The sequence below is a fragment of the Acinonyx jubatus genome, chromosome B1 (assembly GCF_027475565.1).
Source record: "Acinonyx jubatus isolate Ajub_Pintada_27869175 chromosome B1, VMU_Ajub_asm_v1.0, whole genome shotgun sequence".
In the NCBI taxonomy this organism is placed as follows: Eukaryota; Metazoa; Chordata; class Mammalia; order Carnivora; family Felidae; genus Acinonyx; species Acinonyx jubatus.
The window spans coordinates 201,650,458-201,674,226 of record NC_069382.1 but is presented as its reverse complement, the minus strand read 5'-3'; the positions used below and the strand labels follow the sequence as shown (position 1 = coordinate 201,674,226).

The following is a 23,769-nucleotide window of genomic DNA, read 5'->3' as shown; positions in this document are numbered from 1 at the left end:
AGCAGAAAACTTTTCTAACCTGGGGAAAGACACAGACATCAAAATCCAGTAAGCACAGAGGACTCCCATTAGATTCAACAAAAACTGATCATCAACAAGGTGTATCACAGTCAAAATCACAAAATACCTAGGCAAGGAAAGAATCATGAAAGCAGCAAGGTAAAGTCCTTAACCTACAAGGGAAGACAGATCAGGTTTGCAGCACACTTATCCACAGAAACTTGGCAGGCCAGAAAGAAGCGGCAGGATATATTCAATGTGCTGAATTGGAAAATAATGCAGCCAAGATTCTTTATCCAGCAAGGCTGTCACTCAAAATAGGAGATATAAAAAGTTTCCCAGACAAACAAAAATTAAAGGAGTTCATGACCACTAAACCAGCCCTGCAATAAATTTTAAGAGGGACTCTCTGAGTGGAGAAAAGGAAAAAAAATACCAAAAGCAACAAAGACTATAAAGGACCAGAGAACACCACCAGAAAACTCCAACTCTTCAGGCAACATAATGGCAATAAATTCATACCTTTCAGTACTCACTCTAAACATCAATGGACTAAATGTTTCAATCAAAAGACATAGGTAACAGAATGGATTTTAAAAAAAAAGATCCATCTATATCCTATTTACAAGAGACCCACTTTAGACCTAAAGACACCTTCAGATTGAAAGTAAGGAGATGGAGAACCATCTATCATGCTAATGGTCGACAGAAGAAAGCTGGAGTAGCCATACTTAGTCAATCTCGACTTTAAAATAAAGACTGTAACAAAAGAGGAAGAAGGGCATTATATCATAATTAAGGGGTCTATACACCAAGAAGACCTAACAATTGTAAACATTTATGCTCCAAATGTGAAAGCACCCAAATATATAAATCAATTAATCATGAACATAAACAAATTCATTGATAATAATACCATAATAGTAGGAGACTTCAACACTCCACTTACAACAATGGACAGATCACCTAAAGAGAAAATCAACCAAGATTTGGGAGCGGATGGACTTAACAGATATATTCAGAACATTTCATCCTAAAGCAACTGAATATACATTCTTCTCCAGTGCACATGGAACATTCTCCAGAATAAATCACATACTGGGACACAAATCAGCCCTCAACAAGTACAAAAAGATCAAGATCATACCTTGCATATTTTCAGGCCACAATGCTATGAAACTTGAAATCAACCACAAGAAAAAATGTGGAGAGATAACAAATACTTGGAGACTAAAGACCATCCTATTAAAGAATAAATGGGCTAGTACATGGAAGCCAATGAAAATGGTAACATCACAGCCGAAAAACTCTAGAACGCAGCAAAGGTGGTCATAAGAGGGGAGTATATAACAATTCAGGCCTTCCTAAAGAAGGAAGAAAGATCTCAGATACACAACATAACCTTACACCTTAAAGAGCTGGAAAAAGAACAGCAAATAAAACCCAAAACCAGCAGAAGACAGGAAATAATAAAGATCAGAGCAGAAATCAATGCTATTGAAACCAAAAAAAAACAAAAACAAAAACAAAAACAAAAAAACAGTAGAACAGATCAATGAAACCAGAAGCTGGTTCTTTGAAAGAACTAACAAAATTGATAAACCCCTAGCCAGTTTAATCAAAAACAAAAATAAAAGGATCCAATTTAATAAAATCAAGAATGAAAGAGGAGAGATCACAACCAATACAGCAGAAATGCAAACAAATAGAAACAAGCAATTATATGCCACTAAAATGGGCAACCTGGAAGAAATGGACAATTCCTAGAAACATATAAACTACCAAAACTAAAACAGGAAGAAAGACAAAATTCGAACAGACCCATACCAGTAAAGAAATCAAATTAGTAATCAAAAATCTCCCAAAAAACAAGAGTCCAGGGCCAGATGGCTTTCCAGGGGAATTCTACCAAGCACTTAAAAAGAGTTAACACCTATTATCCTGAAGATGTTCCAAAAAATAGAAATGCAAGGAAAAATTCCAAACTCTTTCTATGAAGCCAGCATTACCTTGATTCCAAAACCAGACAAAGACCCCGCTAAAAAGGAGAACTATAGACCAATTTCCCTGATGAACATGGACGCAAAAATCCTCAACAAGATACTAACCGGATCCAACCGGATCCAACAATACATTAAAAAAAAATTATTCACCACGACCAAGGGGGATTTATACCTGGAATGTAGGGCTGGTTCAATATCCACAAAACAATCAATGTGATACATCACATCAATAAAAGAAAGGACAAGAACCACATGATCCTCTCAATAGATGCAGAGAAAGCATTTGACAAAATACAGCATCCTTTTTTGATAAAAACCCTCAAGAAAGTAGGGATAGAAGGAGCATACCTCGAGATCACAAAAGCCATATATGAACGACCCAACACTAATATCATCCTCGATGGGGAAAAACTGACAGCTTTCCCCCTAAGGTCAGGAACAAGACAGAGATGTCCACTCTCACCACTGTTATTCAACATAGTATTGCAAGTCTTAGCCTCAGCAATCAGACAACACAAAGAAATAAAAGGCATCCAAATCAGCCAGGATGAGGTCAAACTTTCACTCTTCTCAGATGACATGATACTCTATATGGAAAACCCAAAAGATTCCGCCAAAAAACTGCTAGAACTTATCCATGAATTCAGCAAAGTCGCAGGATATAAAATCGATGCACAGATATCAGTGGCATTCCTATACACCCACAATGAAGCAACAGAAAGAGAAATCAAGGAATCGATCCCATTTACAATTGCACCAAAAACCATTAAATACCTAGTAATAAATCTAACCAAAGCAGTGAAAAATCTATACACTGAAAACTATACAAAGCTTCTGAAAGAAATTGAAGAAGACACCAAAAAAATGGAAAAATAGTCCATGCTCCTGGATACGAAGAACAAATACTGTTAAAATGTCAATACTTCCCAAAGCAATCTATCTACACATTCAATGCAATCCCAATCAAAATAGCACCAGCATTCTTCACAGAGCTATAACAAACAATCCTAAAATGTGTATGGAATCACAAAAGACCCCAAATAGCCAAAGTAATGTTGAAAAAGAAAACCAAAGCTGGAGGCATCACAATCCTGGACTTGTAGCCTGTACTACAAAGCTGTAGTCATCAAGACAGTATGGTACTGGCACAAGAACAGACACTCAGATCAATGGAATAGAATAGAGAACCCAGAAATGGACCCACAAATGGATGGCCAACTAATCTTTGACAAAGCAGGAAAGAATATCCAATGGAATCAAGACAGTCTCTTCGGCAAGTGGTGCTGGGAAAACTGGACAGCGACATGCAGAAGAATGAACCTGGACCACTTTCTTACATCATAAATAAAAATAAACTCAAAATGGACAAAAGAACTAAAACAGGAAGCCTTCAAAATCCTCAAGGAGAAAGCAGGCAACAACCTCCTTGACCTTGGCTGCAGCAACTTCTTACTTCTTGCTCAACACGTCTCGGGAGACAAGGGAAACAAAAGCAAAAATGAACTATTGGGACCTCATCAAAATAAAAAGCTTCTGTACAGTGAGGGAAACAATCAGCAAAACTAAAAGGCAACCAATGGAATGGAGAAGATATTTGCAAACAACATCCCAGATAAAGGGTTAGTATCCAAAATCTATAAAGAACTTATGAAACTCAACACCCAAAAACAAAAATAGTCCAGTGAAGAAATGGGCAAAAGACATGAATAGACACTTCTCCAAAGAAGACATCCAGATGGCCAACTGACACATGAAAAAATGCTCAACATCACTCATCATCAGGGAAATACAAATCAAAGCCACAATGAGATATTACCTCACACCTGTCAGAATGGCTAACATCAACAACTCAGGCAACAACAGATGTTGGCAAGGATGCGGAGAGAGAGGATCTCTTTTGCACTGCTGGTGGGAATGCAAACTGGTGCAGCCACTCTGAAAAACAGTATGGAGGTTCCTCAAAAATTTTAAAATAGAACTATCCTATGACCCAGGAATTGCACTACTAGGTATTTATCCAATGGATACAGGTATGCTGTTTTAAAGGGGCACATGCACCCCAAAGTTTATAGCAGCACTATCAACAATAGCCAAAGTATGGAAGGAGCCCAAATGTCCATCAATGAATGAATGGATAAAGAAGATGTGGTACACACACACACACACACACACACACACACACACACACAATGGAGTATTACTCAACAATCAAAAAGAATGAAATCCTGCTATTTGCAACTACCTGGATGGAACTGGAGGGTACTATGCTAAACAAAATTAGTCAGAGAAAGACAAATATCATATGACTTCACTCATATGAGGACTTTAGGATAAAAACAGATAAACATAAGGGAAGGGAGGCAAAAATAACATAAAAACATGGAGGGGGACAAAACATAAGAGAATCTTAAATATGGAGAACAAAAAGGGTTGCTGGAGGGATTGTGGGAGGGGGATGGGCTAAATGGGTAAGGGGTACTAGGAAATCTACTTCTGGAATTATTGTTGCACTATATGCTAACTAACTTGGATGTACATTTAAAAATAAATAAATTATTAAAAACAAAACAAAGAGCAGAGATCAAATGCAAGGACGGTAAGTAAATTATTGCTCAGTGAAGCGGTGAGAAGCTCAAGGGTTATTCCACAGCACAGAATCCACACTTGGCAGGCTTTTCAAGGCCACAGACCCTGGGCCTTGCATGCAGCTCTCTGAGACCATGCAGTCTCAGTGAGAAACTGCCTGCTGGGAGACACAGTCGCTCCTATATCCTTGATTCTTAGTGAGTATGCATGTCAAAGGTTTACATTACAACCAGGAGGCCAAAGGACTGCAGGACCAGTCTGCTGGTCCTTGTGGCCAGGGCCACATTCTATGTTTGGAGGATCATTACCTCTCTTGGCAGGCTAGGAGGCACTTGTCTCAACCACACAGATGTTGGGAATGGAAATATCCCAAAGGGCTGACTACACTGTCCATGGACGTGTAAAATTGCCAGGAGCACAGTCGGCTCAGTAATTGGCCATGCAGGTTGTGGAGACCCAGACTGGCCTGAGCCGGAGAACCACAGAATGCCTGCCTGGATGATTGGAGGCCAAGGGCTGTCTATCTGTGACCTGATTGTCTACTGCTGATCAGTGGGATAGGATGAAGGATCCAGCTGGTGCCAGGAGATCCCCACCAACCCCCAAGAAGGCTGCACATGGGGGCTGATAGGCCACTGCAACCAGACATGTGTATCCATACCTGTCCACCGAGGGCCCTTGCCAGTCAGAGCTGTGCTGGAACCTGGGGCTGCTCAGGCAGAGTGGGGCCAGCAGCACCCTTCCCAGGTGGGTGGGTGGAAGGGACCTACACAAGTTCTGAGGCCATCCACAACTCTTGACTGGGGTTGAGTTGGATTTGATACAGTGGCCAGATAGATATTTCACTCTTCTTTTAGAGCCTAACACTGACGGGCAGAAAAGAATTGCTCTAGCTCAAACTCTAAGGCAAATGTCACCACAGGTGAGTTCTGTCCATCCTAGAGGTTCACAGAGATAGAGGAGAGATAGAAGATGAGGAAGAGGGTCACTTATACAAAAACCAAACCCTGACCCTGACCCTGACCCTGGCCCTGACGCAGAACATGAACCTGACCCAGACCCAGACCCTGACCCCAACCTAGATCCTGAACCTGACCTCAAGCCTGACATTGACCCCAACCCATGACCCTAACCCTAATCCTAACCCTAACCCCAAGCCCTAACCAGTTCTTTGGAGATAGCAATACTGTTAATGAGACTTTTAAGTTTTGCTCTTTTGCAAAAAGTTCATCAGCTACTTCATGTTTATACTGGTACTGTATCTTCCCAAATGCACTTGGATAATTCTTTCAGTGTGTTCTTGCAGGCTTCACTATTCTGCTTTCATGGCTTCTTTAAGCAGAGATGTCCAGGAGGCATGCATGACTCTGGGTTTGCCTTTGTAGGGAGAACCTTTCTCCCCTAAGTCAGAATAAGTGCCGATAAATATTTCAGTTTGCTACTTTCAGAGTAGAGTCCTAGTCTAGAACTGCCATACAATTTGGAATTATGTTACTTGTTCTGTTTGTATAATGATTTTTAGTTTTCTATTTTGTACCCTGTCAAACTTCTCAAAAACAATGTACCAAATAAGGTGATGGCTGGCTCTACGCTTCAAGATGATTTCCAGTGCTTATGATCTTGATAAATATGCACTATAGATGGGAAGTGCCTGAGCATTCTCCATCCTGACCTTCCTTATTATTCAAATATGGCCTTAAGTGTTTTCCAACTACTATGCACTTTCCCTCTGATGTGTACAATATGACAACCAGAAAAAGTCCTTCCTGGAACTGAGGGACAAAACCACTAAATATGGAAAACCCTGACTCTCGATCAGCAATGCTTTCAAAGAAAGATCTTGATCAAAAGGGGGAAGTGTGAAAATCAATAAAAAATAAACCTCATTTAACTATAGACAACAAACTGAGGGTTGATGAAGGGGAGGAGAGGGGAGAGGAGGTGGGCAAAGGATGGGCTAAATGGGTGATGGTTATTTTTTTTTAATTTTTTTTAAGTTTATTTATTTTTGGGACAGAGAGAGACAGAGCATGAATGGGGGAGGGTCAGAGAGAGAAGGAGACACAGAATCTGAAACAGGCTCCAGGCTCCGAGCTGTCAGCACAGAACCCGACGCGGGGCTCGAACTCACGGACCGCAAGATCATGACCTGAGCCGAAGTCGGACGCTCAACCGACTGAGCCACCCGGGCGCCTCTAAGGGTGATGGTTATTAAGAAGGTCACTTGTTGGGATCAACACTGGGTGTTATATGTGACTAATCACTAAATTCTACTCCTTAAACCAATGTTACACTATGTTAACTAACTAGAATGTAAATAAAAAATTGATACTAAAAAAAAAAAAAAGGGAAACCTTATTTAGAATGGAGTTGGAGGCCAGCAGAAGGAGCTCTCATGCCTTACAATACTACTTTAGCTATTACTTTCCCAAGGAGCAGTAGGAATGTTTCAACCTGACCTGGCAACACCTCAGCCAGTGAGAAACGACTACACTTCCCGCTCCCAGTTTACTCCAATGGACTTTCTGTTTACAACAGCCCCTCACAACGCCTGCCTTTCCTCTACAAAAGAGCCTCTTCTAGTGTTTTGGTCTACCTTGCTGGTCTTCCATTGCAATTCTCTGCTATTTCTGAATAAACCTATTTTGGCTGGTAAAATAACTGGCAGTTTTATTTTTTAAAGTTAACACTTTATTTTGATTTATGTCTTTAAAAGCCTTATCTTCAAATACAATCACATTCTGAAGTACTAAGGGTTAGGACGTCAACATATAAATTTTTTGGAAGGACACAATTCAACCCATAACAAGGACCCTCGTAAGGGAGGAGGTGTTTTTTGTTGTTGTTTTCTTTGGTTTTTCTTAAAAGTCAACAAAGTGTAGAGATTCAAAGCACAGGCTGAGTCAGATTGATAGCTCTAATTCTTGACTCTGTAGCTGTTTAGCTTTGTCACTTTAGGCATGCTACTTCAACATTTCTTTGTCTGCAATAAGGAACAATGACCAACTACTTTAAAGGGTTCTTGGGATGATCAAATGAAATAACTTCAACGGCTCGACCTAGTGCATGGCAGGTGATAAACCAGATAAACCCCAGCTGTTGTTTAGCAGTTATTAACACTCATGGTGAATGAGCACTGGTGAGAAGGTGGTAGAAACCTACAGTCATCCGAGCTTGAGGTGACAGACTTGTTTTAGAGACATCGCATGTAATGCCTGGAGACACAACCTGAAGTCTGTCTGGGGCATGGGAATGGGGTTTGGGTACATGCAACTTATCCGGGAAAGTTCTCGGAAGTGTTAGGGCGTGAGGAGAGCGGAAGAAGGCAACAGGGATGCAACCCCAGGAGCTGCAAGCACAGACTGCACCAGAGTTAACCTCCTCTGAGGCAAAGTGGCTGGACCTTGGCACTGCAACCTGTCAGGCACGGGCTCCAGGTGTGTGCGGAGCGGTACCCTACGGGGAGCTCAGCGGCCCGCAGCAGCCTAGGGCGATTCCCCAGAGGAGGGGGCGGCTATGAGCTACCGGTCCCCAGCACACACAGAAGCCGAGGACAGAGGCACCGTCCAGTAAGGGGTCTGGAACGGCGCCTCAACAATGTCTTGGAGTGTACTTGGCACAGGGACACCCTAGTCCAGGAAGTCAGCTTGACCTTCTCTAGGTCACTTAGCGATGTAACGGCGGCCCAACTTGAAGCCCAGCTCAGAGAAGGCGCCCGCTGCTCAGACCTGCCCAAGAAAGGTGAGGGTTCTGACAGCGAAGGCACTAGACTCAGGAGGCTGAGGTGACACATGCGAAAGCTCCCGGCAGGAGGAATGGCACACGTTAGGTTTTCCTACCCGCGGGAAACACACCCGACACCTCCATCTGGAAAGCGGGGGCGGGGCCTCGCGGGCGGGAGGGAAGGCGCAAGCGCGCGCGCCGGAAGTACTCGCAAGAGGACTCTGGGATTACCGGCACCCGGAAGCGTCCGTCTGTTTTGCATATTTCTGGCGCGCCGGCGGACGTGATGACGCCACGAGTCGCCGCCTGTTACGCGTGCCAGTTCAAGCTTGTTCAGGGGCTGCTCCCGGAAGCAGCCGGTGCCGAGGGAGACTCGGGAGGGAGCTCGCAATTGTGAGGGGTGGGGGGGCACGGGTCCTGGCCCTGCGGGTGGGCACGATGCGGCTGGGCTCCGGGACCTTTGCCGCCTGCTGCGTAGTGATCGAGGTGCTCGGGGTCGCGCTCTTCCTTCGGGGATTCTTCCCGGCTGCGGTTCGTTCCTCTTCTAGGACGGAGCACCAAGCAGAGCCCCCAGCGCCGGAACCCTCCACTGGTACGGACCCCTCCCCGGCCGTCTCCGCTCCCCTGGCCCCACTTTCTCCAGAGAACCCTCCTTATGAGCCTCGCCTCTTGGACTTCTCGGGCTACCGGTGCTCGTCTCTTTCATTCTGGTCTCCACACCCAGGAGCCCCCCTTTTACCACCCCAGCCTCTTTCTGTGTCGTTTTGTGGCAACCACCGCTACTAGCCCGCCTCGAATCTCCTCCCTGGTCGCCGCAAAGAAAGCCATCCACACCCTGGTTCTTGCCTCCCCCCGGGTCTGCTCATCCAGCTAACACCCCCCGCCCCCTTCCCTGGACAGGCCTTTGGGTCACTCCCTTTTCTAGGCGCCTTTTTTGGTTAATAAGACATAGCAGGTAAGATACTCGCTGACCCCTCGCGTTTTCTTCTATGACATTCTTCTAAGAGGTTGGTTTTTGTTTTATTCTCCCCAGTAGCCCTCACCTACCCAGCAGTACAAAAGGTTCTCCCGCTTGGACCAGGGCCACGCAATACCAGCCACTGACCATGTAAACACAATTTGTAAATGCTTCCCTATCTCCTACCTGCAGCACTGTTTTGAATCAGTCTCCCTAAAGGTCCAATCTTCAGGACCTTCACGAAGGGACTCCCCTTTTCCAGTATTCACCATGCAGAGGGCAATTTACTGCTTCATACTGGGGCTCTCAGTGTATTTGTCACCCCCGCATTGTCTACCAGTAACAGGTCCTTTTCTTTGGATTGAGGTAGGTAGACATGACAATATATATGGTGCAAAAGTAGATTACAAGCTGCTTGGATGCTAAGTACGGTTTAAAGTTCAATTTCCTTTTTTCTTTCAAACCTTTTTAGGAGCCAGTTCCAACTGGACCAAGCTCCCACCACCCCTCTTCAGTAAAGTTGTTATTATGCTGATAGATGCCTTGAGAGATGATTTTGTGTTTGGGTCAAAGGGTGTGAAATTTATGCCCTACACGACTTATCTCGTGGAAAAAGGAGCATCTCACAGTTTTGTGGCTGAAGCAAAGCCACCTACAGTTACTATGCCTCGAGTCAAGGTAAATGGTTTGACTTCCTTTGTTATATATGGGTTGATCTTTGGGAGGTTTGAAGGGGCTGTACTCTTACTTGAAGTCCCAATTTTTACTAAGTAGAAGTTAGTTTGGTGTTGTCAACCTGGCTGGGACAATAAAATGCTGAAGAAGCCTCACAAGGTAGGCTAGAACTGAGACCTGTGATTTATGTCCCCTGTCAAGTAGCCAAAGTTCACACTTCATGGAAAGCATAAAGTATTTAGATCCAGATCATTCAGGTCAGCCTGATCCAAGAGCTAGTGTCCTCCTTGCTAACCTGGTCTCTAATTGTCAGTGGGTCACCTACATTCCAGAAAGGAGCCTTTAGGGTTAATCCAGTTCATTCTTTTGACTTTATAGATGAGAAAGCAAACTCAGATAAGTTCGATGACTCGTCAACAATTGTGGTATGCACAGTGATCAAACCTGCATGATCTGGCCGTTTCTAGTGTTTCTAGTGAATACCTCTTTCAGGTATTCAGCCTAGTGAGTGTGGCTTTAAAGCACATGGTGCTTTACCCAAGAACTATGAGTTGAAGAAAAAAAAAAAAAGTACAGCTTTATTGATTGGCTCAAGAACTGTTTATTAAGCAACTACTATGTGTCAGTATTGTAATGGGTATGCATTTGGGGGAAAATAGTATCTACCTTCATGGAGCTTTTAGTCACTTAGGAGAGACCTAGCCATTACACAAATGAGTAGACAAATTAATGTTCACTTTTAAAGTGTGATTAATGCATGATGAGAAAGAATAGGATGTGATGCTCATTGCTGGGTGGGTTAGGAGGAGCCCCAGTTTAGATTGAGGGTCAGAAAAGCCTATCTGAAGAAATTACATTCAAGTTAAGCTGAGGATGAGTAAAGAGGAGGCAGCAGAAAGGGACAGAGGAGCTTAAAAGTTTGTGACTATGTTGCTAGCATGGTATAAAAGTCCTGGCTAAGCCTTACATCTATGGCTGATCATGTGACACGTCAATATTTGATGAGACAGAGCCACTTCTTGATTCAAAGCTTGGGGCAGCATTTAGTAGGTACTCAGTAACTGTTTACTGGATGGAGAAAACAGCCTGGGATTGTAAGGATTAAAACCACATCTTTCATTGGCTCTTTTTCTTGAGTTTCCCACTCTCTGCCACTTTTGGATGTAGTGTGTCCGTCATTAAGCAATATTTATTGAGCATCTTCTGTGTACCACACAGTTTTAGATAAGAGGGATTCAGTGAGGAACAAGACAGCAAGTGCCCTATCCTCATGGAGCTTAATTTCTGATTGAGAGGACAGAAAATATGTAAGTATACAAATAAATAATCAAAGTTTCAGAAAGTGATAAGTGCTACGGAAGAAATCAGGGAGGAGAACATGATGGAGTGATGAGGAGTGGGAGGTGGGGAACACCTTTAGTCAAGAAGCTCAGGAATGGTCTCTTAAGAGTACTCCTTCTGTTGAGCCCAGTCTTGTGAAAGCTGGAAGAAAAGCATTCAGGCTCCTTACCATCAGGAGCACTGTCTTTATCTGTTCTATCAGAAGTATGGAAGGAACCCGTTCCTCCTTCGTTCTGGTAAGAAAAGTATTACTAGGAATCTGAGCAGGTGTGTAACAAAATGTGTAAATGGGTGTGCAGACCTGTATGTGGGCCACTGTGGTTCTTAGGGCCTCCCGTCTCCAGCCCATTTGTGTCATTTCATGAAACCGGTGTTTTGTTTCATTTTGTCTGTTTTGTCTTCAGTCCTTTACAGGTTCTTGGTCCTCGTTCCTCATCAAGGAGGAGCTAGAACAGGAAGTCCATACTGGAGTTAGGGTTACACAGCTCTAGAATTTGGTAGGATTGGGTAGTGTTGGGTAAGGAGTGTGCCCCCTACCCTGCCTTCAGTTAGTGAAGGGACTTCAGTAATCTCAAAGTGTTGATGCAGTTGTCACAAAATGCTGACCTAAATGACTCCAGACTAATGCCCCTCATAGCGTTTGGTCGTGTTAACTAATATGTGACTGCTTTTCCTTTCTTCAGGGAGTTTATAGTCCCAATAAGGAACAGGTACTGAACAACTGACTGCAGTGAGCACAGAGCACAGGCATTTTCTCATGTGCTGTCACAACAGCCCCATGTTAGGCTTCGGGAGGCAGGTACTGCCATCTTCTCCATTTTCCAGATGAGGAAACAGGCTTGAAGTGGTAAAACCACACAGGAGACATCAGAAACCAAGCCTAAGCCTATGTGTGTGTGGCTCCAGAGCCTCTGTTGGTCACAGTGAGTTTACACAGCAGTGCTGCCCAATAGAGTGACCAGGCCACATCCTCTTCCAGTAGTCTCTGCAGAGCCCTCCTTCAGTCTCAGAAGGCAAGAAACTACTATTTCCAAGGCCACAGCAACCACAGGAAGACCTCCAAGGTGATGTCAGGCTTGGGCTCTCACTTAGACTTCCCAGGGCTCTCAGGTGCCTCCATGCCTCCTACAGGCATGCAGGAGGGTGAAGGGTACTAAATAGTCCCTGCCCTCCTTGAAAATGTCAGTGGAAACCCAGCCTAGTATGAGAAGGAGGCAGGTGCCTTATAAAAGCCCCTGGGGAAAAGATGGACAGATTAGACCACGTGGAAACAGAAAACCTTTATGTGGTGGAAGACACTATAAACTAAGTCAACTGACAAATGATAAACTTGGAAAAATCATTTACAGCTGAGATCACAAACAAGATGTTAAGCCCGTGATGTGTAAAGAGAATCTGACGGAAAACAATCCAGTGGCAAAGGATATAAAGAACCCCACAAAGGAAGACATTGAAATGGCGAGTAAACATAGGAAAAGATGTCTTTACTAGTAATCAGGGCAAAGCAAACTAAATCAATCTGTAAACCCAGTTTTTGTCTATCACGTTGTAAAAACTTAAAGATTGGTGATGACCTCTTCCTCACACGAAATGAGGTGGACAGGTACTCTCAACACTGAGCCAACCCCTGCACTGCCTGTCCAAACAAAGCAGCTCGTGGTGCGCTGGCTTAAACTCTGGGTGCTAACCCAGGCCTTGAGGCTACATGGTCCTGTCCCTGTTTACCTGTCCACCCTCATCTGAGCTGCCTTCCCTCTTGCTGTGTCATTCATCCGCAAGGATCCCCATAGCTCTCCGTACCCCAAGTGTGCTGCCCTCCTTCAACCTTGGGGTCTTCACAGATTGCGGTGCTCCCCCTTGGAGAGCCCCACTTCACCTCCCTTCCCCTCCCTAGACAACATGTCAGCCTTCAGATCTCAGCTCAGATGGCACTTCCATTGGGAGCTTTTTAAAATAAATGTCCATTAAAATGGTCTTGGTCCCAATACTGGATTACTTTGTAGGTGCTAAAAAAGAAGCAGCAGCAGCAGCTGTGTGTTTTCTGGGGAAAGAAGTTCATGATATGTTAGCGTTTGAAAAACAAAAGCAAGTTGTGGAATTATTTACATAGTTTGTTACCATTTTGGTAAAGAAAAATATGTACCTTTGTGATTGTACACATACAGGGAAAGGTACGGTATGATACTCCCCAAGAGTAACTGGTTACCTAGAAGCAGTAGGATTTCAGGGAGGGGGAGAGGCTCACATTTTAAAAAATAATTTCATTGAGATAGAATTTTCATACGGTGCAGCGCATACATTTTTATGTGCACAGTTTGGTGAGATTCAACAAATGTGGTATAGCCATGCAACCACCACCACACTGTGGACTTTGATCCGCTACCCCAGGAGTGGTGGTTGTTGCTGTCATTTTGTTGGTTTGTTAGTGTAATCACTTGCCTAAACTCTTTCTGTAGAGTCTGTCTCCTCTGGAGTGCACAGTAACGGGTATGCTCATTTTTGTTTTAAATTCTTGTTTTTTATTTTTAAGCTGGTCTTCTGAAAGGTTACCCCTTGGTGAGCATAGTTAGTGGTTAGCCAATGACTGTCAGAGGTTGTGCTTAAATACATTATGCAGTGGGCCTTCCACCCTTTCCAGGGCTCTCTGTATGGTTTGTTCTCACTGTTCAGGCACCTAGTAAGCCTGCCTTCTCACTTTCTGTGTGAGCAGTGCCTTTTGCTCAGCTGGAAGGAACCGGTAACTAGGCACTGTCTGATCTCTCCTGAGTGCACACACAGCCTCGTGTGTGCATCCAGATTTCAGGAATATGTGGGGGCTTACAGAAATATGCTATAGCTGTCCTTTATATATATTATAATTATATATATTATATATAATTTATTGTCAAATTGGTTTCCATACAACACCCAGTGCTCATCCCAACAGGTGCCCTCCTCAATGCCCATCACCCACTTTCCCCTCTCCCCCACTCCCCATCAACCCTCAGTTTGTCCTCAGTATTTAAGAGTCTCTTATGGTTTGCCTCCTTCCCTCTCTGTAACTCCCCACCCCCCTTCCACTGCCCCTTGGTCTTCTGTTAAGTTTCTCGGGATCCACATATGAGTGAAAACATGGTATCTGTCTTTCTCTGCCTGACTTCTTTCACTTAGCACAGTACCCTCCAGTTCCATCCACGTTGCTGCAAATGGCAGGATTTCATGCTTTCTCATTGCCAAGTAGTTATTCCGTTGTATATATAAACCACATCGTCTTTATCCATTCATCGCTTGATGGACATTTAGTCTCTTTCCATAATTTGGCTATTGTTGAAAGCACTGCTATAAACATTGGGGTACATGTGCCCCTATGCCTCAGCACTCCTGTATCCCTTCCTAGTGGTGCTATTGCTGGGTGATAGGGTAGATCTATTTTTAATTTTTTGAAGAACCTCCACACTGTTTTCCAGAGCGGCTATACTGGCTTGCATTCCCGCTAAGAGTACAAGAGGGGTCCCATTTCTCCACATCCTTGCCAGCATCTATAGTCTCCTGATTTGTTCATTTTAGCCACTCTGACCAGTGTGAGGTGGTATCTCAGTGTGGCTTTGATTTGTATTTCCCTGATGAGTGATGTTGAGCATTGTTTCATGTGTCTGTTGGCCACCTGGATGTCTTCTTTGGAAAAGTGTCTATTCGTGTTTTCTGCCCATTTCTTCACTGGATTATTTTTCGGGAGTTGGGTGAGTCCTTTATACATTTTGGATACTAGCCTGATATGTTATTTGCAAATATTTTTTCCCATTCCCTCAGTTGCCTTTTGTTGATTGTTTCCTTTGCAGTGCCGAGGCTTTTTATCTCGAGGTCCCAATAGTTCATTTTTGCTTTTAATCCCCTTGCTTTTGGAGATGTGTCGAGTAAGAAATCACTGCAGCTGAGGTCAAAGAGGTTGTTGCCTGTTTTCTCCTCTAGGGTTTTGATGGTTTCCTGTCTCATATTCAGGTCTTTCATCCGTTTGGGGTTTATTTTTGTGTCTGGTGTAAAAAAGTGGTGTAGTTTCATTCTTCTGCATGTTGCTGTGCTGTTCTTCCAGCACCATTTGCTGAAGAGACTGTCTTTTTTCCACTGGATACTCTTTCCTGCTTTGTCAAAGGTTAGTTGGCCATCCATTTGTGGGTCCAATTCTGGGTTCTCTATTCTATTCCATTGGTCTATGTGTCTGTTTTTGTGCCAGGACCATACTGTCTTGATGATTACAGCTTTGTAGTAGATGCTAAAATCTGGGATTGTGATGCCTCCCGCTTTGGTTTTCTTCTTCAATATTACTTTGGCTATTCGGGGTCTTTTGTGGTTCCATACAAATTTTAGGGTTGTTTGTTCTAGCTTTGAGCAGAATGCCAATGCAATTTTGATTGGGATTGCATTGAATGTGTAGATTGCTTTGGGTAGTATTGACATTTTAACAGTGTTTATTCTTCCAATCCATGAGCATGGAATGTTTTTCCATTTCTTCGTGTCTTCTTCAGTTTCCTTCATAAGCTTTGTATAGTTTTCAGCATACAGATTTTACATCTTTGGTTAGGTTTATTCCTAGGTATTTTATGATTCTTGGTGCAATTGTGAATGGGATCAGTTTCTTTATTTGTCTTTCTGTTGCTTCATTATTGGTGTACAAAAATGCAACTGATTTCTGTACTTAATTTTGTATCCTGCGACTTTGCTGAATTCATGTATCAGTTCTAGCAGACTTGGTGGAGTCTGTCGGGTTTTCCATGTAGAGTATCCATGTCATCTGCGAAAAGTGAAAGTTGGACTTCTTTGTCAATTTTGATGCCTTTTATTTCATTTTGTTGTCTGGTTGCTGATGCTAGAACTTCCAACACTATGTTAAACAACAGTGATGAGAGTGGACATCCCTGTCATGTTCCTGATCTCAGGGAGAAAGCTCTCAGTTTTTCCCCATTGAGGATGATATTAGCTGTGGGCTTTTCATAAATGGCTTTTATGATGTTTAAGTATGTTCCTTCTATCCCAACTTTCTCTAGGGCTTTTACTAAGAAGAGATGCTGTATTTTGTCAAATGCTTTCTCTCCATCTATTGACAGGGTCATATGGTTCTTATCTTTTCTTTTATCAATGTGATGTATCACATTGATTGATTTGTGAATGTTGAACCAGCCCTGCAGCCCAGGAATGAATCCCACTTGATCATGGTGAATAATTCTTTTTATATGCTGTTGAATTCAATTTGCTAGTATCTTGTTGGGAATTTTTGCATCCATATTCATCAGGGATATTGGCCTGTAGTTCTCTTTTTTTGCTGGGTCTCTGTCTGGTTTGTGAATCAAAGTAATGCTGGCTTCATAGAATGAGTCCGGAAGTTTTCCTTCCCTTTCTATTTTTTAGAACAGCTTGAGAAGGATAGGTATTATCTCTGCTTTAAATGTCTGGTTGAATTCCCCAGGGAAGCCACCTGGTCCTGGACTCTTATTTGTTGGGAGATTTTTGATAACTGATTCAATTTCTTCACTACTTGTGGATCTGTTCAAATTTTCTATTTCTTCCCGTTTGAGTTTTGGAAGAGTGTGGGTGTCTAGGAATTTGTCCATTTCTCCCAGGTTGTCCAGTTTGTTGGCATATAATTTTTCATAGTAGGCCCTGATAATTGCTTATATTACAGAGGGATTGGTTGTAATAAATCCATTTTCATTTGTGATTTTATCTATTTGGGTCCTTTTTTCTTTTTGAGAAGGCTGGCTAGGGGTTTATCAATTTTGTTTACTTTTTCAAAAAAAATAACTCTTAGTTTCATTGATCTGCTCTACTGTTTTTTTGTTTTTGTTTTTGTTTTTAGATTCTATATTGTTTATTTCTGCTCTGGTCTTCATTATTTCTCTTCTGCTGGGTTTGGGATTTCTTTGCTGTTCTGCTTCTAGTTCCTTTAGGTGTGCTGTTAGATTTTGTTTGGGGGATTTTTTCTTGTTTCTTGAGATAGGCCTGGATTACCATGTATTTTCCTCGTAGGACTGCCTTTGCTGCATCCCAAAGGGTTTGGATTGTCATGTGTTCGTTTTCATTTGTTTCCGTATATTTTTTAATTTCTTCTCTAATTGCCTGGCCGACCCATTCGTTCTTTAGTAGGATGTTCTTTAACCTCTATGCATTTGGAGGTTTTCCAAACTTTTTCCTGTGGTTGACTTCAAGTTTCATAGCATTGTGACCCAGATGTCACTTTTAAATGTTAGGCCTTTCTCTTACCAGAAACAGCACTGGCCCCTCAGGCAGCTGTAAGGTTGGCCTTGCTTGCTTCCAACATATCCCTGGCATGGGACTTCTCTGAGCAGCTCCAGGTCAGACGGATCCCCATGACTGCTATATCGCAGGGGTAGGAGAAGGGGAGCAGGCTATGTTAAACAGCACAGGGACTCACAGCTCTTCCTGAGATTCAGTAGTTTGTCTTAGATAAGAACTTCTCAATTTGTTTTATATCCTTGATGAGCTTTCAAAGTCTGGAAATGGTTGCTTTTGGCAGTTTGGTCCCGTTTATCATTGCTCTTATGGGAGGAGATATGCCAAGCTCCTCTAGCATTCCAGAAGTCAGGTTAATCCATATTTGCATTTTTGGCTGTTAAAGAAGTCCTGGAAAACTTAGTATGCCTGTTGGCACTGTCCAGATTTCTGTTTATTTCAGTACATAGGTCCCTGGGTGCCAGTATCATGGGTTGTTGGATAACTCCAGATCGTAGGAGACACATGACCTGTTACAATGGCCTCTTAGACTCTATGCTAAAATGAGGGAGGTTGTTGACATAACTCTACATCAGAAAGGTATTGGCAATATGCCTCGCCTACCCTTTCTTCCCAGAAATTTCAGTAGGGTGTGTGTGTGTGTGTGTGTGTGTGTGTGTGTGTGTGTGTGTGGAGCAGGGATGTCCCACCAGCAACCTGGGCCAGTTAACGATGGGAATTCCTGAGAGTTTTTGCTTAGAGACTGCTTTCCTCCCAGGTGTGTGTGAGAAGCTGTTCATCCACTCAAGGTGGACATTAGAATTGCTGTGTTGTAAGATCAGTACATGGAGTTTGCTCATCACACAGCAGATTTGAAGCTTAGGTGAGGACCTGACAGGTGGTTGAGTAAACAGATTTGTGTTTTCGATGCATAACACACTTTGCCATCTGCTTCAGTTGCTGTAACTCACGGCTTTCCTGTCCACCACTGTCATCCAGCTGCCCGCAGCCGCCTCCATCCTCCCATTGGCTGAAATACAACAAAGTCTTTGTGATCAAGTTTGCTAGCTTTGCCAGAACGTATGTGCAGCTTTCCCATTTGTCTTAACACTGACCGACCCTCCAGTGTTGAGGATGCCCTAGTTTTATGCTTTCCTCTTTCATCCATAAAATGATTTTTGGCACCCCTTCCCTCGCTGTGCTTTGGATTCCATGGTCTAAGTTCTCGAATGTTTCCTCCTGCAGGCACTGATGACAGGGAGCCTCCCTGGCTTCATCGATGTTGTCAGGAACCTCAATTCCCCTGCACTGCTGGAAGACAATGTGATCACACAGGCAAAAGCAGCTGGGAAAAGAATGATCTTTTATGGAGATGAAACATGGGTGAAATTATTCCCACAGCATTTTGTGGAATATGATGGAACAACCTCATTTTTTGTGTCAGATTATACAGAGGTCAGGTTTTCAAATAAGAAAATTTTGTCATGATAGATGGAGTCTGATATACTCTTAGAGGCAACATCATTTTGTATGTGACTTTTACCCTCTTGGAGGCAACATTGTTTTGTATGTGGCTTTTATTAGTATATTGGGAGTAGTATGGAGAGGTTGTAAAAATTGTCCATTCATTCACATAATCAGTTACGGCCCAGGGACATGAACCCTGATGCAGTTGTGATCAAAATTCTCTTGGAAGAGCCAAGCGCCTGTTGATGGGGGTACAGAGGATCAGGGCCAGCAAGGAGCCATTTAAGCTGAGTTTTGAGAAGTGAGTGGGGACTTCCCAAGTGGACAGAATGGCGGGCGCAGCATCTGTACAAGGCAGAGCCTGAGGACTCCGTCGCCTCTCTGGGATCTTTGAGGATGTTCTCCTGTTAGTGTGGTGGCATCCCCAGTGGGGAGGTGGGAGGACAGATGGTGAACTGGGCGGAGCCTGGTCCTGAGGGCCATTTCCCTGTGCTGGGAGTGCAGTCTCCAACAAGAAAGAGGGCATGATTAGTCCCGTAGTTAGAAAGCTGACCCTGGCTGAGACCCTGGATGTCTCAATCAGTTGAGCATCTCACTCTTTATTTCAGCTCAGGTCATGGTCCCAGGATGGTGGGATTGAGCCCGCATCAGGCTCTGTGCTGAGTGTGGAACCTACTTGAGATTCTCCCACCCTCCCTTTCTCCCTCTGCCCCTTTCTGCCCACTCGTGTGCTCTCTCTCTCTCTAAAATAAAAATAAATAAATAAATAAATAAATAAATAAATAAATAAATAAATAAATAAATAAATTTAAAGACAGTTGACCCTGGTCAACTCCAGAGGGAGTCCCCATAGAGTAGAGGCACACCCACAGCAGCTCAATTTGCTGGGCCTCATAGAGCATCTGCGGTCTTGCTTAGGTTGATATCCTTTCCTGAAGTTGATGTCTGTAGATGAAGCAGTTACTGAGTTTTCTTGTCCTCTGTCTCATCAATTAGAGACCCTTCCCTTTGTAGTGACTTTTCAGTGGGAGGGAGGTGGGCCAGCTGAGTGGTCAGGGCTGACCAGGCTCACGGCTCTGTCGGTGGCTGCTCTACTAGTTGCCGGAAGCTGTATCTTTCCTCCCAGAACAGCCTTCTCATAGGACACTCAGCTTCACCCCAGAGCTCACCTGAACTCTGGCACCTGTGTGACCTGGTTATCTGCTTAGTGTTAGTTCACTCCCAGCATGGATCCTGCAGAATGTTTTTTTTTTAGAATAATGCTTCTCATTGAAATTATCTGTATAACGTGTTCTATCTATAACTTAGAAATGTGAAACAGTATTAGTAAAAGCTTAATCTAATGCTAATATTTATTTTTTTTATTTTTTTAATGTTTATTTATTTTTGAGAGAGACAGAGACAGAACGTGAGTGGGTTAGGGGCAGAGAGAGAGGGAGACACAGAATCCGAAGCAGGCTCCAGGCCCCGAGCTGTCAGCACAGAGCCTGACGCGGGGCTTGAACTCACGAACTGTGAGATCATGACCTGAGCCAAAGTCGGACGCTCAACCGACTGAGCCACCCAGGCGCCCCTTGTTTATTTTTTTTATGACGGCTTTTTCTGTTTGTTTATTAGGGGTTTTTGCTCTTTTCAGACTCTTAGTCCTGTTACCTAAAATAAATGCTTAGGGTTTAAAAGGACCGTATCACTTTCTCTTGGAGAGTGAAGATCAAGGGAAACGAGGAGTTATTCGTACGTACTTTTCCCCCTTTACAGGTGGATGATAATGTTACAAGGCATTTGGATAAAGTATTAAAAAGAGAGGATTGGGATGTGTTAATCCTCCACTACCTTGGGCTGGACCACATCGGCCACATTTCCGGGCCCAGCAGCCCCCTGATCGGGCACAAACTCAGCGAGATGGACAACGTCCTGATGAAGATTCACACCTCGCTGCTGTCCGAGGTGAGGCTCACTGTGGAGCGCCGTGGAGTGCTAGAGTCACTGTGCCAGCGTCTCCTAGGAGAAACCAAGTTCCTGAAGTGGACTTGGGACCTACGTGAACGCCACGCCCACCATCATTCAGTTCACCTGTAAGCACAGAGCACAGGCTCAGCCTCCAGCAGCTCTGGTTTTGTCTGCCACTCACCTATTTAAGCAGCTACTAGTTCCAGAATGCCTTTTATATCATTGTTCCTGTCTGGGCATCTGTGGAGCTTATACTCTTGCCAGGAAGGACAAACAAGGGGCATAATAAGTGAATACATAAGTATACTGGAAAGTGATTAGTGCCAGAGGAGAGCATAGGGCAAGAGGTGGGAACAGCATCTGAGAGAGAAGTTGTGATTTTAAACGGTGAGATGAAAGCAGCTGTCCTTCAGGACGTGTGAGATGTGAGCGGAGCCTTGAAGGGAGAGAGGGGCGGATACGCCATCTGTGAAGGTGCGTTCCAGGTGAAGAGGCAGCAGCGCTAAGGCAGAGCCTGCTGGGCAAATCCAAGAACAGCAAAGGCCCTTTGCTGGAACGCTGGGGCTAAGGGGCAACCCCGCTTGACACACAGGAGACAGCCCTGACAAGGAGGGCACCTTGGCTCTCGCAGCTCGGCAATGGCAAAGACAGAAACCAAGCTCAAATCCTCTGCCTTCGGAGGCCCTAAATGTAACCCTCCTGGGCTCTGTGACCTCCAAGTGATTCTGTTTGTTTTATTTATGGTACTCTTTGACTTTAACCCTTTGATCTTGTAAGCTCATAGGTTAAAAAAAAGTCTAACATGTTTAGAAAGAGCTACTATTTATAAAGTACAGCTAAAATCTAAAGTTTTTCCTTAACAAGAGCATGCGTTCTCCTCAGTCTGAATGCAACTGAAATATTTTTCCTTTGCATTGTAGGAAAGAGAGAATCTTTCACCCAATTTGCTGGTTCTTTGTGGTGATCATGGAATGTCGGAAACAGGAAGTCACGGGGCCTCTTCCATGGAGGAAGTTAACACCCCCCTGATCTTAATCAGTTCTGCATTTGAAAGAAAGCCTGGTGAGGATTTAGGAATGTTTACTATTTTCCTTTTTTTTTGAATGTCTATTTTTAAGAGAGTGAACACGTGTGCACGGCAGGAGGGAGGAGGCGGGGCGGGGGAGGGTGGGTAGAGAGAGGGGAGGACAGAAGATCCGAGCAGGCTCCATGCTGACTTGAACTCATGAACCATGAGATCATGACCTGAGCTGAAGTTGGACACTTAACCGACTGAGCCACCCAGGCGCCCCAGAATGTTTACTGTTTTAAAACCGTATTTTACGTAACTTCTTTCTATAGTCTGATTTTAAATTTAAAAATCAATTTTTGGAAGCTGGGTATGTTTGAAATACCCTGAGCAATGTGAAGATGAGAAGTAGTGGGACAGGGTGCAGCCAGGGTTTGGAGTTTACATTTCTTACCCCAATTCTTATAATGGAGACATTTCTTGTGGAAATTTTGTTGTATGAATGTCACTGCCTGAATATCTGGAGGTGTTAATAAAAATTACCAGCAGCTTGGAGACATCTGAACACATATATGAACTAAAAGAGACGTTAGTAATTAAAATTTTTATAAACTATCCATCTTTGGAAACTATTAAGGGTCAGAGCAGGACTACCTGAGGGCCCATCTTTCAGCATTAAGACACCCAACTCTCCACCCCAAACACACACAGGCAGCCCTGACCCGTGCAGGCCAGCCTGCTTCACAGCCATCTGCCCTCCCTCACCCTGCACTTGAGGCTGGCCTCTGCCTCCTCGCTTTACCACACGCTCACCTTCGCCCACCAGGTATTTCTGAGTTGAACGCTCTGGCTTCCTTTCATGGAATCCTTCCATACCATTTGGCACTTCTGACCCCTAGTTCTGGGACCTCCCATTTGTCTGGTTTTCCTCCTAACTCTCACTTTGGTGTCTGGTCAGCTGTTTTTCTTCTCTGATCTCCAGCCTCCAGACGGTCTACTCAGCTGCCTGTCTGACACCTCCACTTGGGTCTCCCACAGGTAGAGCAAATACGACAGCTTCACATCCTAATCTGCCCTCTCATGTTGCTCTGCCAGCAAATGGCACCCTCGTGTGATTCTTCCAATCGGAAACCTAGGCGTCTCTCTTCACCCTCCTTCTCCCTTGCTCCCCACATTCCAGACCATCCCCGATCTCCCGTACATAAAACCTTCCAGTAGCTAAACTTTGGGTCAAGTAAGTCCTACATGAGGTTTCTTTCCTACCTCACAGCTTCATCCTGAGCCATATTCATCACTATTCGCTATGTCCTGGCCTCTGCTCTTTCCATGGGTCCTCCAAGTGACAAGCTCTTCCCCACATGCCCCCGACTCTGTCGCCACATCAGATCCAGTCATCCTTGGTTTCATCTGACGTCAGTTGCTCATCCACGAGACTAAATTGCCTTCCCTCTGTTCATTTTTCACAGCATTCTGTGCATCCTTCCACCATTCTTTGCTTAGATTGTAATTGAAGACTTAGATGTGACGCGTGTAATATCTGCCTCCTCTCTGCACTTCAGCTATAGTCGGGCATGACCTAGTCTATTTTGTTCATTGGTACATGCCTGCCTTGGGCCTAAACATTGCCTGGTATATGATCAGTGCCAAAAAGAATTGTTGAATGAATGAATCTTCCACTTGCTTGAGGATTGGTTGGGGCAGAATCTCCACTGACTTCCTTCTGTCTTTTAATAGTGCTTTCTCCCCTCGGACATCTGACCCCCTAAAATATAAGTCCTTGGCTCTTGTGACCTGGGCCTTTCCATTCTAGGTGTCTTGCCTGCCTTCCAGTGAAGGCTCTACTCACCAGAGCA

At 43.9% G+C, this 23,769-nt stretch overlaps 1 protein-coding gene across 12 annotated transcripts in view; it reads left to right on the top strand.

Annotated features, from left to right (window-relative positions):
- Positions 1-8,571: 8,571 nt before the first annotated feature.
- The window catches only part of PIGG (phosphatidylinositol glycan anchor biosynthesis class G), a 43,622-nt gene continuing 28,424 nt past the window's right edge, over positions 8,572-23,769 (top strand). For 3 of the 12 annotated variants that reach the window (XR_003420614.2, XR_003420642.2, XM_015080007.3), the window contains exons 1-5: positions 8,625-8,904; positions 9,743-9,948; positions 18,736-18,945; positions 20,716-20,904; positions 21,828-21,969. Coding sequence is in view for 10 of the 12 variants with exons in the window: in XM_015080007.3 (XP_014935493.3) it covers positions 8,751-8,904; positions 9,743-9,948; positions 18,736-18,945; positions 20,716-20,904; positions 21,828-21,969 (901 nt within the window). In the remaining 2 variants the exon portion in view is untranslated. The other 9 variants (XM_027060421.2, XM_027060776.2, XM_027060353.2 and 6 more) reach the window with 9 other exon arrangements.